We start from the raw sequence: 18961 nt of genomic DNA, 5'->3' as shown, positions 1-18961 counted from the left end.
AAGAAATTTAAGCGTGCGATTTATATTTGGCGCAAGCTATACTGAACACTACCACCATTGATGCAGATAAATAAACGAACAAAAGTAAAATAGGTTGCACGTTGTGTGTCTGTGTTTTTTTTTATTCAGCAGTTTGCCTTGCGGCATAAAACGTGAGTGGGATACAAGATATATGTACATGTAAAGTAAATATTGCTTACACGTATAGTCATGTCATTATAGCCAGTATTGCATTGTACATGACTATATACGTACTTGTAGTTGGCGTTCATGAACAAGAAAAAAACATTCTTGTTAGTGTGTTCTACCTTTGATGCTTCGGAAGAAGACAAGACTGAACAGTTTAATCAAATGTTCATTTACACGAAAATATCCATGCGCCTAGTCGGTTGTTTTATTCACCCTTTCCTCTGTTTGGCTGAGCCCTGTATGTTCGAAAGCGGCAGCCGGGAAGGTCTGATTTGCCGGGCAAGTTCTGCAAAAAAGCACCCTCACACAGATTACAGATGCTCATAATCAGATCTTCACTGCCAATGCAGGCAAGGTCCCACTAAAATGGAGAGAGACAACGGGAGACCCGCTAGAATGCAAAGTCACAGCCACGCAATGGGCATGGTCGCCTTTTCCACTTACTAGCTTCCCGCGAACGCTTTTTCCGCTTACTAGCTTTCCGTGACATTGTCGAAGACGATGGGAAATAGCCTGCGCATTTGCCGAAACGTGACGAAATGCTCAACCGTTCATAGCTATAACAATGAACACTTGGACAGGGTGGCTCGCATGGGACTAGCGCGATTCCTACGTGTACGCGTCTGAAAGGAATGAGCTGAAGTGCAATCCTCTTTTTGTTTTTAAATGTCCGTCACACATTTCAAAACTCGTAGCTGCCCCTTTCGCCGATCACACAGAAACGTCGCCGATGGTAAAGCGTCCGTCTCCTTATTCCTGTCTCGTACGGACCTGCATGCCTTGAGCTGGATAGTGATCGGCTGCGGACCCGCCGAATACCAAGAGGCCGTACGCGGATAACCAATTAATATTTCTTAGCCACGCTAGCCCGAGTAGAAGGCTTTCAACCATTTCCATTCCTTGTTTTGTTTTTCCTCTTTTTCTAACGTGCATTGGCCGCAGTGGCAGGGAGAAATTCTAAGTGTCCTCTAATTTGAAAGTCTAATGCCCACACGCGCTTCATACCAGTTCCAGCCGTCCGGAATGGCACTCGCAGGAAGGCGACTTCTCCGCATCATCGAAGGAGGAGGAGAAAGAGGAGAAGAAGCGCCGAACCGTTAGCACATTTCTGTATTGTCCCCGAGCGTGTTATACATCAGAACAACCTCAAAAGGATCGCCACAAACGCCAAGGTCGGTTAATGCGCCCAAGCTCCGCTGAAGACGCCGACCAAGGAATTTGGTGTCACTCGTTCAAGGCCCTGGGGAGGAAGTGAGCGTCCCAACATATTTTAGAACAAGAAAAAAAAACGCTAAACAATCCCTTCGTTTTAGACACTCCTTCATTCTTAGTTTTTAATTGAGCTTGTGCTCAGCTGATGTTCCGCGCGCTCTCTCAATCTCCCTCTCTCCAAGTAAAGTGTCTACGCTTGCATTGGTTGCATTTCGACCTGTCCACGACATGCTATCACGACCGGTGAGGTGCGAATGAAGACTGCAAGTTACTTCGTGGTCTGGTGAGTGAAAATCGGCACTCGGCGGTCGCTCGTTCCAGGATATCGACAGCGAGACTTACCAAAAAGAAGGATGCTTCTAAAGGTGGGTTTCTGCGGTCTGTGCTTGACAACCTTAAGATTATGTGAATACTCTCAACGGAGCGTGAAAATAGCATCTCCACAAGTAGATTCTTGTGGTGTGTGCAGTGTCTGCTGCGTTGGTTCAGGGTCATCTCATGAGGAGGGCCGCTGATGTCAATGTAAGTTCGGATTTTTCTTACGCGCCGAAATCTTGCCCTTGAGGTAGTATTTGAGCTCAGTATGTATTGTTTGTGATATGGGAATTTTGCTATTTATGGAAACGTGTAAAGACGTTGTTACATTATCGCTTTGTGGTTTGGATCCTGCAGCTGCTATTTATGATAGAGATCGACAGAGACAGAGATCTCGGGGGTTCGGATAAAGACCTGACGAGGGAGATTGCATTCCTTTTACTCAGTGGTCACCGATACAGTTACCCCGAAATGTAACTAATTCTCAGTGAAGAAAGCAGCTCTAAGGAACTGAAAGCTACACATGTTTATGCTGAAGCAACCGGCAGAACAGGGCTGAACATAAAATGATAGCTGATTGTAAGATTTTATAAAAGTTCACTGCATTATTTATTCACTAGCCTAACGAAGTAAAACAGCAACTTCAACGTATGCCTCATCAAAGCAAAAGCATATACTATGCATTGTCGAATGATAACAACCTGCGTGGAAGTAGCAGAAATACGTCTTCTACTTTTTAAAGCAAAAGTATTTTCCCGCTCACCCTGCCAATGCTTACTTTAGGCGCTTCTGTCGAAATTTCTTGAATAATATCTATCCTGAAACTGCCACACCTAAGCAAGCACGAAAAAGCGAAGCGAAAAGTGCCTTAACTTGTTGGAATCACGCATGGAACATACAAAACATCATGTCGAAAACGATCTTCATCAGTGGCTCTCAGAAACTATCTTCATCACCATGTCTCTTTGTGTGCATGGCTCTTACCTTTCCTGCTGTATTTTGAATAGTAATTTACTTATGTGAGATATTAACGCAATGGTTCTACACATTTAACATTCTCCGGCATCTCCTTCATTTATGCAGTGGAATAAAAATAAACCGCTTCCAGCCTATTAGCCATTCTGCTGTCTTCAATATTCAGTGACATAATTTAGTGATCACTTCTGTTGATTCTGGTAAGGTCTCCTTAACGATTTCAATACGGCTTGTTGTTTGGACCACATACTTCCTAGGCAGGTAACCGCTGTAAAGCCTGTCTAACTTCGTCTTCTAAGGTTATTGGTTCTAGCTCATATACAATATCTACGCAACACTCTTCCTCCATCATTCTTTTCTCAAATAGATTTTCTGTGTATTCCATCTATCTTTTCTTTATGTCTTGTGTCATCATTAGATGCTGTCCCTGCGTGTTAAGGGCTGCATTGGTTTAGGTTAAAAACACCTGTGATTTCTTAACTTTGTTGAAGAGGTGTCTAGTTCTTCCCTTCCAATTGCATTTCTGTATTTGCTTAGCCTGTGCCCTTAATCAGTCTTCCTCGTTTATTCTTGTCCGTTTTCAAAACTTGGCAGTTAGTTTTCTTGTGTATGCGGTGACACCCTTTGCTTTGGCCAACTTCTTTTCTTGTGATATGGTAACTGCTTTCTCTGGCAACACCGCTATTTTTCTCTCTTTTATCGGCTTCTTCGGTATTTTTTTTTTGGCATCGTTCCAGAGCTCGAGTGCTACCTGGTCAATGAGATCCCAATTTTAAGTTCTGCTGCATTGCATTAAGCTGCATTCAGCTGCACAACATTAAGAAGAAAATAATCAAGCTTGTAACGAGTACGTATAGCTGTATTTTTAATCGTTCGTAGTCTAACAAGTATTTCTGCGATTAGTGTATAGTTGAGGATCTGACAAATAATTAGTACCAGGTAGTGTTTTACACTGAATTACTGAGGTTTTCTATCTGTTAATTGCTTAGTATACAGTCGGTCTGATTTTTATACTGGCCACCTGAGGAGGCCGATGTGTATAGGCGGTGTTTGCGCTGCTTAAAGAATGTGTTAAATACAAAGAAGTTGATAGCGGAGTAAAAGTTGAGAAGGTGATTGCCCAGTACAGCATACTAAATTCTACACCAATTGTGAAACATACTTGCACTCTGAAGTGCTTGAATACTTAATTGACTGCAAAGATTGTAATTAACCCATACACTTCAAACATCACCTACACATCATCGATAACATGCCGTCAATTTAAGTACACGAAATATGACTACAATGACTTGCTTGGATCAAGGAGTTACGTTGAGGAGCCCGTTTTAAGAAACGGGCACCTCAGCGCACAAAAAGTAAAGAGAAAACGAGTGATAAGCTAATAATTTCAAAGTTCATAATTTAGCCTGAATGCTAACATTTGCCGCTCATTAAACTTAACATGCCCCCTTACCACTCCTACCTCCTCCTATTTTTTACCAAAAGCGAACTCAGTGTTATGTAGAGTTATTTGCGGACGCTGGGACATAATGCTCAATACGACTGTATAACGCCTTCAAGCACTTGGTAAAGGAATGTTTTTACAATGGCTAAAACTTGGTCACACACATTTAATTTCACGCACATCCGCGATAATTTTCCCCTCTTTCGATCAAGTCCTACCTCGGTGGCGGTCATAGTTTTCGAAAGACAGTGAACTAAATTTTTCGATGTTCGTAAAGCACACATATCGCACTCCTAACCTTTTGCATACGTGACTTATTCCACAGGCCATAATTAGCCTGCGCACATGGAACTTCGCCTCTACATAAGGCAGAATGTGACCATTTATTTTAAATATAAACAACGTACTTCGTTCAGTTAAACGGATACACCTGAGGCTGGGCGCATTGTGATAGTCAGAAAAATTGTGAAAAACAAGTGCCAAGCACTTATATGAAATGCTCACAATCAAGCGAAACACGTTATACAATCTCCACACATTTTCCCTAGCATTGTCCCTAGTTTCTGCGAATGTGAACTCGTTGTCAAGTACAGTTATTCTAGTACGCTCGAAAAAATTACAGACAGCGTATGAATAACACTTTATAACATTTATCTGACTAATAATTTCTGCAAGCCCCGTAATCATCTGACGCAGTTTAAAATTTACTTTACCATTCCATATAAGGTCATCATCATCATCAGCCTGGTTACGCCCACTGCAGGGCAAAGGCCTCTCCCATATTTCTCCAACAACCCCGGTCATGTACTAATTGTGGCCATGCCGCCCCTGCAAACTTCTTAATCTCATCCGCCCACCTAACTTTCCGTCGCCCCCTGCTACGCTTCCCTTCCCTTGGAATCCAGTCCGTAACCCTTAATGACCATCGGTTATCTTCCCTCCTCATTACATGTCCTGCCCATGCCCATTTCTTTTTCTTGATTTCAACTAAGATGTCATTAACTCGCGTTTGTTCCCTCAGCCAATCCGCTCTTTTCTTATCCCTTAACGTTACACCTATCATTCTTCTTTCCATAGCTCGTTGCGTCGTCCTCAATTTGAGTAGAACCCTCTTCGTAAGCCTCCAGGTTTCTGCCCCGTAGGTGAGTACTGGTAAGACACAGCTATTATAGACTTTTCTCTTGAAGGATAATGGCAACCTGCTGTTCATGATCTGAGAATGCCTGCCAAACGCAACCCAGCCCATTCTTATTCTTCTGATTATTTCCGTCTCATGATCCGGATCCGCCGTCACTATCTGCCCTAAGTAGATGTATTGCCTTACCACTTCCAGTGCCTCGCTACCTATCGTAAATTGCTGTTCTCTTCCGAGACTGTTAAACATTACTTTAGTTTTCTGCAGATTAATTTTTAGACCCACTCTTCTGCTTTGCCTCTCCAGGTCATTGAGCATGCATTGCAGTTGGTCCCCTGAGTTACTAAGCAACGCAATATCATCAGTGAATCGCAAGTTACTAAGGTATTCTCCATTAACTTTTATTCCCAATTCTTCCCAATCCAGGTCTCTGAATACCTCCTGTAAACAAGCTGTGAATAGCATTGGAGAGATCGTATCTCCCTGTCTGACGCCTTTCTTTACTGGGATTTTGTTGCTTTCTTTGTGGAGGACTACGCTGGCTGTGGAGCCGCTATAGATATCTTCCAGTATTTTTACATACGGCTCATCTACACCCTGGTTCCGTAATGCCTCCATGACTGCTGAGGTTTCGACAGAATCAAACGCTTTCTCGTAATCAATGAAAGCTATATATAAGGGTTGGTTATATTCCGCACATTTCTCTATCACCTGATTGATAGTGTGAATATGATCTATTGTTTAGTAGCCTTTACGGAATCCTGCCTGGTCCTTTGCTTGACAGAAGTCTAAGGTGTTCCTGATTGTATTTGCGATTACCTTAGTAAATAGTTTGAAGGCAACGGACAGTAAGCTTATCGGTCTATAATTTTTCAAGTATTTGGCGTCCCCTTTCTTATGGATTAGGATTATATTAGCATTGTTCCAAGAGTCCGGTACGCTCGACGTCATAAGGCATTGCGTATACATGGTGGCCAGTTTCTCTAGAACAATCTGCCCGCCATCCTTCAACAAATCTGCTGTTACCTGATCCTCCCCAGCTGCTTTCCCCATTTGCATATCTCCTAAGGCTTTCTTTGCTTCTTCCGGCGTTATCCGTGGGATTTCGAATTCCTCTAGACTATTTTCTTTTCCATTATCGCTGTGGGGGCCACTGGTACTGTATAAATCTCTATAGAACTCCTCAGCAATGAACGACAATCTTGTGGGCATCATTAAGGAGTGTGCAATGGAAGTCGGTGGTAATTCCGTTAGGCAGGATACCAGTAAACTATCGCAGGAGACGAAAGATCTGATCAAGAAACGCCAATGTATGAAAGCCTCTAACCCTACAGCTAGAATAGAACTGGCAGAACTTTCGAAGTTAATCAACAAGCGTAAGACAGCTGACATAAGGAAGTATAATATGGATAGAATTGAACATGCCCTCAGGAACGGCGGAAGCCTAAGAACAGTGAAGAAGAAACTAGGAATTGGTCAGAATCAGACCTATGCGTTAAGAGACAAAGCCGGCAATATCATTACTAACATGGATGAGATAGTCCCATATAAGGTACCTTCTACTTAAATAAAACATCAATTTTTGACACCTTCAATTCTTTCAGAATATTGGGCACACTGCGCAGAGTGTAAAATAATATTTTAACGCTCAGACATGCTTGCATACAATTTTAGCACGGTAACGTTTATTAAAGGAGTATATTATCACAAATTTGGGCGCCTTTAATTTGTAAGTGAAAGATCAGCCTTTACAAAGTTAACTTCTCTTAAAAGGGAGTAGGCGGCACTTAGATTTGACGTTACAATAACCTTTAACATTTTAACCTGTACTTTAGGCTACAGTATTGAGCGCTTTTGCCTAAATATAGAGGTTACATTCTGCAGTATACTGGTTGAACCATGAGAATGTTTACACAAAGCGGCTTGCTGGAGGTCCCAGGTGGACACCGCGCTGCGCATGCTCCGTAGAGCCGGTGTCGCCCAGCAACAGGGACGCGGCTCTTGTTTCTGTCGGGCTTCTTTCTGCGGTATGTTCCACAAAAGCCCCGTTGCTCTGCGCATGCTCCGCCCAGGCAGTTGTCGCCTTGCAACAGAGGTGCGTCTCTTGCTCCTTTCGCTCTTCTTTCGGCTTGCGCCTCTTCTGTCTTACGCGCTTCTTTGTGCGGCCGTATTAGGCAGCCTACAACCATGCGTGGAGAAATGTGAGCCCTCGCGGACGATGCCCCTCAGCCAGTCTTTTTCGGACGCTGCTTTTACAGGCGCTTGCGCTTCGAAATATTTCACGTGTCCACCTAATGCGATCTCCAGGCCAAAGGGTGTCCCTGTGTCCCTCTCAGCCTAAGCAAAATAAAAAAAGAACATTGCGTTTTGCAGGCAACTTAGACCTTACGGGCTCCGCAACATCTCCTGTTCGACCTCAAGGATTTGAAGGGATAAAGTGCCACCTACTCCTCAAAAAGGCGCAACAAAGGTGAGCACGGGAGCCCCCAAATATTTCTTTACTTTCGAATAGTATATTGTAAGTTACAGACTCGTATTCTTTTGGGTTACAATTGTCTAGCTGCTAAGCAATAAATTAGGTAAATTTTCGCTTTGCCAACGTCAAGTGTTCCGACCTTTGGCTCGCACTGCTCTTGCACATCCATTTGTGTTTACTCGGTGGATTGCTCCTATAAGGTATCATTTTGCTTGCGAAAATGAAAAAAAAAGATGAATTTCAGCTGACTGATTTTCTTCTTTAATTTTCGCATGCTGAATAATACATTTGGAACAATCCACACAGTAAACATAAATGCATACGCAAGAAGTGAAAAACAGCAAAAGCCCGGGTCAAGGGTCTCAACGCTTGACGTTGTTCATGGGCAAAGCAAAAATTTCCTTCAATAATTGGTTTACAGCTACACAACTGTACCCAAAAAGAGTATGCGTCTGTCACTTACAATGCCATTCGTAAGTAAAGACCTGTTCTCCCGCACTCACTTTTGTTGTGATTTTTGAGGGGTAGATAGCATTTTTTCACTAGATCTCCTTGCAGTCATGAGGAGATGCTACGGCTTGTGTAAGTTTTAAGTTGCCAGCAAAACGCACTTTTTTTTTTGCTTAGGCTGAGAGACATAGGGACACCCTTTGCTGTGGAAACCACACGAAGTGGACAGGGGAACTATTTCGAAGCGCAAGTGCGTGAAGAGACAGTGTACAGAAAAGACTGGCGGAGTGGCATCCTTCGCGAGGGCTCACATTTCTCCGCGCACGGTCGTAGTCTGCTTAATCCGGCCGCTGAAAGAAGTGCACAAGAAAGAAGAGGCGCAAGCAAAGAGAAACGCGAAAGAAGGAAATGACGCACCTCTATCGTTTGGCGACAGCTGACTAGGTGTAGCCTGCATGGATTTGGCCTTTCTGGTACAAAGCCCAAGAGGTGGTGCGTCCCCGTAGTCAGGCCGCACCCGGCTCGGCAGTCCATGCAAAGAGCGGGGCCCATATAAAATTCTCTGCGAAACGAACCGCTCAGCTGAATGGGGTAACAAAAGCTTACTTCCACTTAAATCACTTAACTCGTATTTCAGCCAGCAAAGGCTACTACTAGTATCGTTTCGGATTTCTGACGAAATTAAGCTGCCCGTCACTCAACATATGAGCAAATATGTAGCGGTAATGTTCTCAACAATACAGTTGAAAACAGAATATGAAGGCCTGAGGAGAAGGCACAGTTGGCTTGTATAAATAATTCGAGTATAAATTGACAGTTCCACAGCTAGTATAAGGTTCTATAGAATGCAATATCTTTATTTGAAAATACAACGTAGGATACGCCACAAATACAGCAGGCCTTGCAGGCACATAACTAGATTTGAAACTTCAAAAAAATACTATCCCTTCCACAATATCACAGGAATTCACCTGTAACATATCACGGTGTTTTACCCATGCATGTTATCATTAGACCCGTGTTAACTGTCCATGTAAAAGTTTGTACTGCAGTCAGGAATCAAGCGAACAATGCAAAGTTTAAGTATATCAGATTGCAGGCACTAAAGCATGAATTGGACATTTGTATTCAGATCCACCTTGGATACTACAGAAAAAAAAGCTTTACACATCCTGTGCAGCTTTAGAGCAGGACAATAAGGGCGCTGCTAGTGCAATGTAGCAAATGCAAGAAATATACAAAGTTTCGGCTATAGTTGACACCTAAAGAAGAAGACTGGACCATAAGGTCATGCATGCTTCCAAGCCAACATAAATGTAAATTCGCATCAAGACCAAAAGCAAATCTTTCAGCCTACGACTCAACAAAGATAACATTAAAAACAAATTTTGAAATTAGATCTCTATACATGTCCATGTAAGCACTGGAGGAAGCACTTTCTCTGTGCATTTGAGGAATAAGTATCTCTCAAAAGCAGTAACATTTACATCATAATACACCATGAGCTATACATAACATCACTGAAGTGCTGTTAACTGTTTATATATGTTTGCACTGCGGTTAGCAAACAAGAAAACCAGGAAAACTTGAACTGCACCATGACGTTACACGCACTACAACAGAAATGGAACAATTGTTATAATATCAACTTTGAAGACCACACTAATATTGTTACACACCCTGTTGTACATTAAGAATACGGTTCCAAGGACACTCCAAATGCAATGTAGCAAATGCGAAAATGCAAAATTATAATTCTTTGATTATGGGTAACATCTGAAAGAAGAAGACTACCATAGAGCCATGTGCAGCGCTTCCAAGTCAGTACTATAGGGAAAGCGGCAGGGAGAGAAAAAAAGCAGCCTTTCAGGCTGTAATTGAGCAAGAACAAAATTAAGAACAGATGTTGAAAGTACACGTCTATACATGTTCATGCAAGTAGTAGACGCAATGCTTGCATACATGTGAGCTAATACTAAAATCTTAGCAAATATACCAGACGAATATTTCAAACATACTGACTAATGTGTAGCCCCCCCCCCCCCCCTTTATTATAGTAAGATCATCACACTTCAATTTCGGCACATGTGTGAACACAGACACTCCACCACTAATATGAAAAATCACCTCAAGTAATGTATAGCTCACCAGTTAACATTTGTAGGTATTTAAATTAAATGCTCATATTGCAAATAGGAAATCAAGGCATCTGAGTTTGATCACGCTGTTATATACATTTCTATTGCCGGCACCATAAGTATTCACTCTCAAAGTCTACTTTAAAGTACGTTGATCTTGTTAAACAGGCTATGGCATAAGTATGATAGAAGCTTTTGCCTGTGTTTTACTGAGATAATGTATCAGGATCACAGAAGGCCATGTGACACTAACAGGTCACCAATAGCATCTATATATGCTATGTTCGTTTGTACGCGGACAATTTGGGAGCTCAAGTTTGCTCCATGAAGCAATATTGAAAAAAAACTTCAAGCACAGCGCTGCGTGGCTGCATACATTTATTGCTACAGCAGCACTAAGAATGATGCAGTTATGTCTTAATACAGTTACATATAAGTTTTAGACTATCATAAGGAAGAGGACCTCAGCCCTGTTGAGAGCACAATGATGTCTGTTTGCGGCCAGTATGTCAGTTGTTAATTCTCCGATCACCTTGCTGGACAGTGGAGAATGAAGTACAGAATAGTAATCTTAAAATCTTATATTTACTAGTTTAAGTCTCACTGCCAACAGCTATCAACATGTAATGAAAGAGACATAAATTAACCACAAACAGATAAAATATTGCCACAGAACATAAAATTAAACACGCCAAATTTAAGTATGCTCTATCAAGGACATTTCGGTAACAATAAAACTTCAGGGTTAAATACTAAAAAAATATTAGTCAATTCAAACTAATCACGCAAATTAATTTGCAAGTCCGTTCGTACTCCACTCCAGTACAAAAAAACAACACTGGAAGAATGTGACAGTTTAACAGTTAAAACGCGATATCAAGTGATTACAAATTTAATTACTGCAATTATTATTCTTTTATTAAGGATTGTTTACAATTCATTTGTAAACATATGACCACATCAGCACAAAACACCAGTTCCGTGCATGAGGTATAATGCTGTGCGCACGTACAAAAGTGCAACATATACTAGAGCTTTAAGAATAACCAACACATTGAACCATGGAGATTTAAAAGAAAAGCGTTTATGAAGCGAGCAAGTAGTGCGCTTCAATAAAACTCAGTAGCGTAAGCATGAGCACGAATTGACAGGGAAATATACGACACCCACACACCAGCAAATAAATAATTGAACAAGAAGCATTGCTTACCTGGGTCACATTTATTGCTGTCTTCGGTATTCGTTACAGCAGTCACAACATAAGCGACGCTCACCACTCTCACGAAAGCGAATAACTTTTACCCTTGTCCATCGGCAATGCGGTTCCTTGAAGCGGCCACGCAGCGCGCCAAACATGCCGCTGCTCCACGGCGACAATGCTTCTTTTCAGCGGCTCGCGCACCTTCAGGAGTATTTCTGGAAGCTGTACCCTGCGTCACGAGCGACTCAGATACACAACACGCTTGGTAAGCGCACGCAATGAAATCGGAGAGTGTTAAAACGTGGTTAAAGCGATGAAGCAAAGCGCGACATGACCGTTACAAAAAGACCGTATCGGCGATACCCTTCCCGGCATGCTTATTGATAGCCACACAACGTAGAGGAGATATAACTGCGCTCATGTTTGACTGAAGATGAAGCGCGTTTGATTATGGCGTCCATCTATAGAGTGTAAATAAAAGCGATAACCTAGGTACAGTTCCGCCAAAGTGTCACATAACAGTATATCAAGATTCTAATATTCATAGTTTAAAGATGTTGCTGTTCGTTTGTATTTGTATATTTTCTCTCTGCTCAATTGGCCGGCCGCCATTGTGGCCTCATAACGTGAGCGCCCGTTCATCTCTGTACGAGACATTACTGGAGCGGCTGTTGCCCGCTGTCATGTGAATGTAGCGGCGTCTTTCTCGCGTGTTAATGACTAGGCGAAAGTGGTGCATGTCTGGCGTTTCCTAAGGAGCCCAACATTTGCTGCAGTTTAGAAACCACCCCCATTATACGTTAAAAAAGCAAAAAAAAATACAGCGCCATATTACATTCTGTTGCAGGGTACAAAACATTTTTCTCCGCTACAGAATAGTTATTGGGCCTGCTCGACGCTTTTATTCTGTCGGTCGTCGAGCTTTTACAGTATTCCAGCGAGCGCCCGCGCGCACCCTTCAATGTGCGTCTTGCTACCAAAAGTTGTCGTGTTTCAGGAGAAGATATACAAACGCGATTAAAGGAAGCGTTGATGCTCAAAGAAATGAAAAAAGATATCGGGTACAAATGTACATTCAATCACCATAATGCATCTGCGTTTAGTTTTTCTGCAGGCAGGCTTTATACCACGGCATAACATGCCTGCAGTGGTAGCCTTAGGCTTTCCACCACGCTGAATCGTAGTTGTAATTTATGCCACAGCATCGTTCGCCGCAATATCCTCCGATGTCGGTTTAATGTTTCTGGGGCTTGCTTTTACATTATAATGGCACGTATGCAGTATATACCCGCCGTGGTTGCTCAGTGGCTATGGTGTTGGGCTGCTGAGCACGAGGTCGCGGGATCGTATTCCGGCCACGGCGGCCGCATTTCGATGGGGGCGAAATGCGAAAACACCCGTGTACTTACATTTAGGTGCACGTTAATGAACCCCAGGTGGTCGAAATTTCCGGAGACCCCCCCCCCCCCCTACGGCGTGCCTCATAATTATAAAGTGGTTTGGCCCGTAAACCCCATTTTTAATTTTTTTATGCAGTATATAAAATTGATCACTGCATCGCTGCTGGTTGTCTTGAGCATGCGCTCGTGCAAGATATAAACTTTTTTATATATTGCGAAAACAAAGATTGCGACTGGCACCAATAACAACTTAATTTAGTCCAACCTGCCTTCGTCCGGCGACCGCACACCATGTTTCACACGTTAGTCCTGGCTCAAAATGTCATATCAGGATCGAAATGCGCCAGAATAATCAGGAAATTTCCAATCCAGATAGTAGGTCTCCTGAGCCACAAATACCAGCTTTCTTTTTATAAGTTACAATCTAAAGGTTACGAGACATTTGGCGTTGCAGTAACATTCAAAATACTGTACTTCGACCCATGTAACCTCTAACCGTGACGGAAACTAGCAAAAATACAAATATCAAGTTGGTTTAGTTACCAAGTAATCTTTATGTTATAGGTTAGTTGCAAATAAAGGTAAAATTAAACGTTACCGCGATAGGACTGTATGTATTTTTCTACAAAAACTGTAATTTACCGATCCTGTTCAAGTTTAGAAAATACATTACCGATGATATTTTGATTATTTCAACCCTATACAAGAAAAAACTTTGCTACCTGCGTTCACTGAGACCTGGAACACCAACTTCGTACAGCATGTTACGCACAAACATTTGAAGGAACCGAGCGTTTGGCTATTAATTTCATGACCTCATAAACGCTGCAAACAAATCAAACTACCAGTGTACATAAGCCATAACATTTCACTAACTCTCTCTAAATATGAAATTATTTCTATTTTTGTTCTTCGGTGCACAATGGGAAAACTTTGTGAGTGTTTAATAAATACCGGCAACCCCTACAGGGACAAATTATTACTTAGTGTCCTGCATCCCTTCAATATATGTTTTTCTCAAAACGAGGTGCAGGCTTTGCAAAAAACAGAAAAAAAAACAGTTTTTGTAACGTCTCATCGGGTTGGTGGGCATCGTTACAAACAATAATTTAATATGAATATTGACTTCTTATATAAAATTGAACATGTCATAAAAAGAACTTGAGAATCTGTTACACCAAGATAGTCTGAGTATGATTGCATAGACCTTGCAGACTGCCTCCTAAATTACCATTGTTTTGCCTAACTCTCCTAGCTAAAGTGACTTAAGACGTTGCTTTTACGTTGTACAGCGTTATATTAGCATTCATCATTCAGCCATTGGTCAAGATGTTCAAAGCAAAATTGTGTATTCTTATGGAGACTGCGTGACTGAAAGGGGGGTGTTCGGAATTTTAATAGAGCCTGTAATTTACTCACGCATTTCAAAATTTGCCTTAAAATTTACCTCATGTGCCGCAGAGCAAAGGCATAAGTACTAAGCCATTCTTATTTGGGTGTTCATAATTATTTTTTCAGTCCTATACCTTGGGTTCATACTTTAAACTGAAGTGCGCGTGTGAAATGCTCGCTTGGAATTTTTCCGGAGCTAAATATAAATATTTATGGTATGTCTCATTATTAGTTTAACATAATAAACAGAGCATAAACTACGGACTTTGATCTACAAACGTTGCAGCCATGGTGTGGCTAAGGAGTCCGCATACGTACCTGTATATAAAGACGTGAATGGCGTGTCGGTTTTCGCAGATCGCGAGTACGCTAGCTGCAGCCAGAGCGGCAAACGCTTAGTATAAGTACTGGCCAAGTTAAGTTGAGTTTAGCTCACGCGTTTACACTAAACGTTGCTCGCACTTCGTGTACAGTTGTTTTATGTGGGCTTTCAATCTGTTCCCCAAGGAGGCGGACGTTCCGTACACTGTCAACTACGACCACACGGACGAGCACGGTACGCGCATCTACAGGCTGGAGATCACGGACGCCGACAACGTGCGGATGGGCACGTACGGCTACATGGACGCCAAGGGCCTGTACCGCCAGGTGCACTACCTGGCTGACGCCACGGGCGTGCACGTGTTCGTGTGCACCAACGAACCCGGCACCGAGACCTCGTACCCCGCCGACGCGGTCATCCACATGCACCACTGGGAGAAGGTTGAACCGGACTCGACGCTCGGAAGGCTGCTCGCCAGGCTGCCGCCAGTCACTCCACCGCCGACTGTTCTCGCTGAAGCCAAGAAAAAGAAGAGGGCACCACAGAAGCACAGCGTATACGCACAAGCGTAAATTACGTGCCACGGCTGCTGTCAACTGGGAGCTTGCAATGACGCGAAAATAACGCTCCTCATTTTCCTGTCGCTCCGTGGACATTGCTATTCTAATTCAATTTTTTTTGTGTACAGCAATAGGTGATGCCATGAACAGCTCGTTTCTAGGCTAGATATGACAAAGTTATAGGAAAAGGCAGTGAGTCATCCGTCTTCCAAACTGTATATGTCGCCACCGTAACGACACGAGCAAGTTCTCAATTAGTACGGCTGCGTAGACGCTGCTTTCAACCAGAAAATGAGGTGCCTTGCTGGTGAAGATATTTAGTTACTTTTTTCGCTAACCATAGTTGGCGACAAGGGAGCGCTAGAGGCCCCTTGTTAATCGATGACAGAAATGCAAAACCAGTTGCTCTGTATTCGAATATTTCGTTACATATCATTATTTAGGGTCTATGGTATGGGCTACCACGTTCTTTTGATGGTCCACTCCACACACAAGTCATTGCAAGCAGCATTCATATTGAAATGTGTGAAAGTGAGGGTTGCCAGGGCAAAATATGCAGAACGGCATATTTCATTGCTACCATAGCTGTAAGCGTTCGCTTACAATTTTGTAGGCAAATCAATTAGTTCTACTTGTCACAACTATTAATTTTTATGTTATTGCTTTTATAAAAGCCAGTTGCTACTGCTGCACTTGTAGATTAAATGAGGTGGGCAACAAACTTTGGTACCATATTACCAAGCAGTTCCACCAGTTGACCAGTTTAATCCCCTTTAATAAGTGTTAGCTAGCCTACATTTACCGCCATCAAAATTTTTTAGTTGTGTTCCATGTTTGCACTGCCGAAGAAATGGAAAGAACAATGCCGTACTGATTGGGCATGCCTTGTTAATATATATATATATATATATATATATATATATATTGCGAAGAATTGTATACACGAATTCGTTCCTATTGCATACGGTTCTCTATGTCCAAGGAAATGCTTACTTATGAAGTCCTGATAAGTTGTATCAACAATAAGCTGAAATTAGGTAGGTGCAACTTACACTTTGAAAATATCAACACGAAAGGGCCGAACCTTCCCACTTGAAGTGAATGTGGTCGAATGTGGGAGGTCTGTAATGTGCGAGATGGATATTTTGTCTTATTGTTATTGTAAAATTTATTAGAAGCTAGAGCACATAGTGAGAGGGGAAGCCCTTTGTAGATAGTAAATTTTGTTCCTAGAAAGTTTAGCCTGATGTCGTCCATGTACCTCTCTCAGTCTACAGCGCCTGCTGTCGTTCTTAATTTTGTCACGATAGTACTAAGAGGCATCGGCTTCACTAACTCAATGTGTTGTTTCCTAAGACATAGGCAAAGTTGCCGATATCGTCTTTGTCATGGAAAATAATATCTCGACAATTGTGGCTGAACACTACTGAAATGGTGCATGCGATCTCATTATTTCCTTCTTGCGTTCTCAGAAATGTCGGAGTGAATGCCTATATTTTCCGGCATTTTTTGTCCTGTTCATGTGTTAGCGTCTAAGCTACAAGTTGTGTAAAATGCTTAAACGTGCTGACAACTAACAATCGAACGGATATTATAATACGCTTATAATACTTTTTTTTTCTTTTAGAGGTTCTCTGCATTCAGTGTTTGCGTTAATAGAATATATATATATGTTGAAAGATCACTTAAGTGTAACTAATATTTTGATAAGTCAGCTGAGCTTCTGAATGCAAAAAAAAGCAAGAGTACAAATATTTTACACATTGTCTGTGTTAGATGGTGCATCTGCCGCGTACCTGTGCATCCAAATGTTCATAGAAATGCAGAAATAGCCCCAAGTAAATGTGATCTAGTGCTGCACCCTGTACCAGTACACAACCGTTCCAACAAAGGTGTGCGAGAGTTATTTCACAAACACAAGGCTAGCTACGCATGCCAGTGCTTACATGTGGAATGACATATGCACAACATCGAAGGTTACATCAAGCTGCAGTTTTGCATTCGGTGATTCCAAGGCTTTAAAAAGGTAAGAGAAGTGCTTGCAAGAGATTCATGAAGGTTTTATGCTCAAGAATAACCTTAGCAAGAATCAACTTTGTTTTTTTTTTGCGTTTCGTGCTCTTGCAAAAAAGCGGGATTTTTCTCGATGGTAGCCGCCGATTTCCATGTAGGCTAGTTTACTTGCGTGTACTTGCATTGTTGGTTTGCGACGACTTCCTGTTTGTCATGTCGCCCATAGACAATATAGACCCTTTCCATCTGTGATGTGGTAGCAGAGCGTTCATGATCCCATTCATGATCATGACCATTTCCGAGAGTACAGTTGGGCAAAAAAAAAAGAAGTACTTTGCCGCATAATATACAGCAGGCACATATTCTTGATGTTTTCAGATATAAAGGAACATACGCCCCACGTCGAGCTCATGTACGGGCTTTTTTCTTATACTTAACAATATAACTCAATTGTCAAGTACTCCAAATCTGCAGCAAAACTGGTGTCAGCTGGAGGGTCCTACAAGTTTATAGGCTATTGCAACTTGTGTTGCTCCTGAGGGCTTAACCGGAAGTCTTCTGGGAACTCTGTTTATAAGCATGAAAATTGTCTATATACACAGGAGCGCCATACGCATAAAATCTGCACCTACAAACTGGTGGATAACGCTATGGGGGAAGCCTATCTAGTCCGATATATGTGTAATGACGAGTGCGAGTGTACTGAGATAAATATTATTCGTATTGAAATTGAAGTTGCTTTTGTGACCCGGGCAGTAAAGGAATTTTCTTTGAACATTAATTAACATATGTTAACGAAGTGGTGTACTTGTTTCAGGAAAAATCTTATGCTTCATGTTACGCGTCGTGTATATTAGACGCCCACTGAAATTTGTGAAGTATCTATTTCGTGTTGGTCAGTCCATTTCAGGACCAGTATTAACAACGTAATTGTTTCTCTTTGAGTTAACATAATTTAACAGCGGTGCGGTACAATTATAATGTTTTATACAGAAAGATCAGCCATCTTTCTAGCAGAACGAGCTGAGAAAGACCTGTGAGATGGCATACGCTCTATGTCCGGATACTCTTCGTCAGAAAACTGACGTAGGTTTCGACACTTCCTGCGGCGCCAAATTGAGGGGCCGGGGTGAGGCTCAGTTAGTCTCGTGAGTATTGCATAAACCAACTGAATGGGCTCTTCATGTGATAACTCCGTAATCTCATGTTTTATTTCTTTGGTGGCCTTCTTAAATCCATCATGCCAGTCCACACTACATGGCAAACAACACGCTGACCCCTCCAACATACTACAATAGGTTGGGTATATTTTACGAATTAGGAGAAATAGAAGACATCTAATCGCGTGCTGCGTCCCAGAATGATATTTAAGGCCGTTGACAAATGCTATGTGCAGCTACAGCGCTCTCCTTTCCTTAAGAGCTTCGAAGGTTCAAAATGGGCTTGATTAGCCAGATATTTTCAGAAGAACGATGAAATACTAACTCCAACAATGGGATACTCAACGACCTAGTAAAAGCGCTACTCATTTTTTTTACACTTCTACCTTAGTCCCGCGTCGTTCCTTGTTCTTCAGAGTGTGCTGAAACCATATCATAAGCGAATAAAAATATTCGCGCTATTGTTTGAAATTAAAATTAGAGCCCACTAACAAGCGCTTGTAATAAAACAGAGTATGCAGCTTGGTTACGCTGACTCACTCAAATCGGGACTGTTATAGGTACTGCAATTTACCT

At 42.0% G+C, this 18961-nt stretch overlaps 1 protein-coding gene across 3 annotated transcripts; it reads left to right on the top strand.

Annotated features, from left to right (window-relative positions):
• The first annotated feature begins 1239 nt into the window (after window positions 1-1239).
• Window positions 1240-16896, top strand: LOC135903551 (cuticle protein 10.9-like). Of its 3 annotated transcripts, none has more exons than XM_065433862.1 (3): window positions 1240-1766; window positions 1871-1923; window positions 14838-16896. In XM_065433862.1, the coding sequence occupies exons 2-3, from the start codon at window positions 1900-1902 to the stop codon at window positions 15222-15224; spliced, it is 411 nt and encodes a 136-aa protein (XP_065289934.1). In that variant the 5' UTR covers window positions 1240-1766; window positions 1871-1899; the 3' UTR covers window positions 15225-16896. The 3 variants fall into 3 exon arrangements, with proteins under 3 accessions (XP_065289934.1, XP_065289933.1, XP_065289935.1); XM_065433861.1 differs by having other exon boundaries at window positions 1852-1923; XM_065433863.1 differs by lacking the exon at window positions 1871-1923.
• Window positions 16897-18961: the final 2065 nt, after the last annotated feature.

Source organism: Dermacentor albipictus, chromosome 1 (genome assembly GCF_038994185.2).
Source record: "Dermacentor albipictus isolate Rhodes 1998 colony chromosome 1, USDA_Dalb.pri_finalv2, whole genome shotgun sequence".
NCBI classification, from domain to species: Eukaryota; Metazoa; Arthropoda; class Arachnida; order Ixodida; family Ixodidae; genus Dermacentor; species Dermacentor albipictus.
This window is presented reverse-complemented; position numbering and strand designations above follow the sequence as displayed.

Excerpts from the sequence above, each read along its gene's own strand:
- LOC135903551 (XM_065433861.1), top strand. Across the intron at positions 1,924-14,837 it reads GGAGGGCCGCTGATGTCAAT|GAGGCGGACGTTCCGTACAC; the intron begins GTAAGTTCGGAT and ends CTGTTCCCCAAG.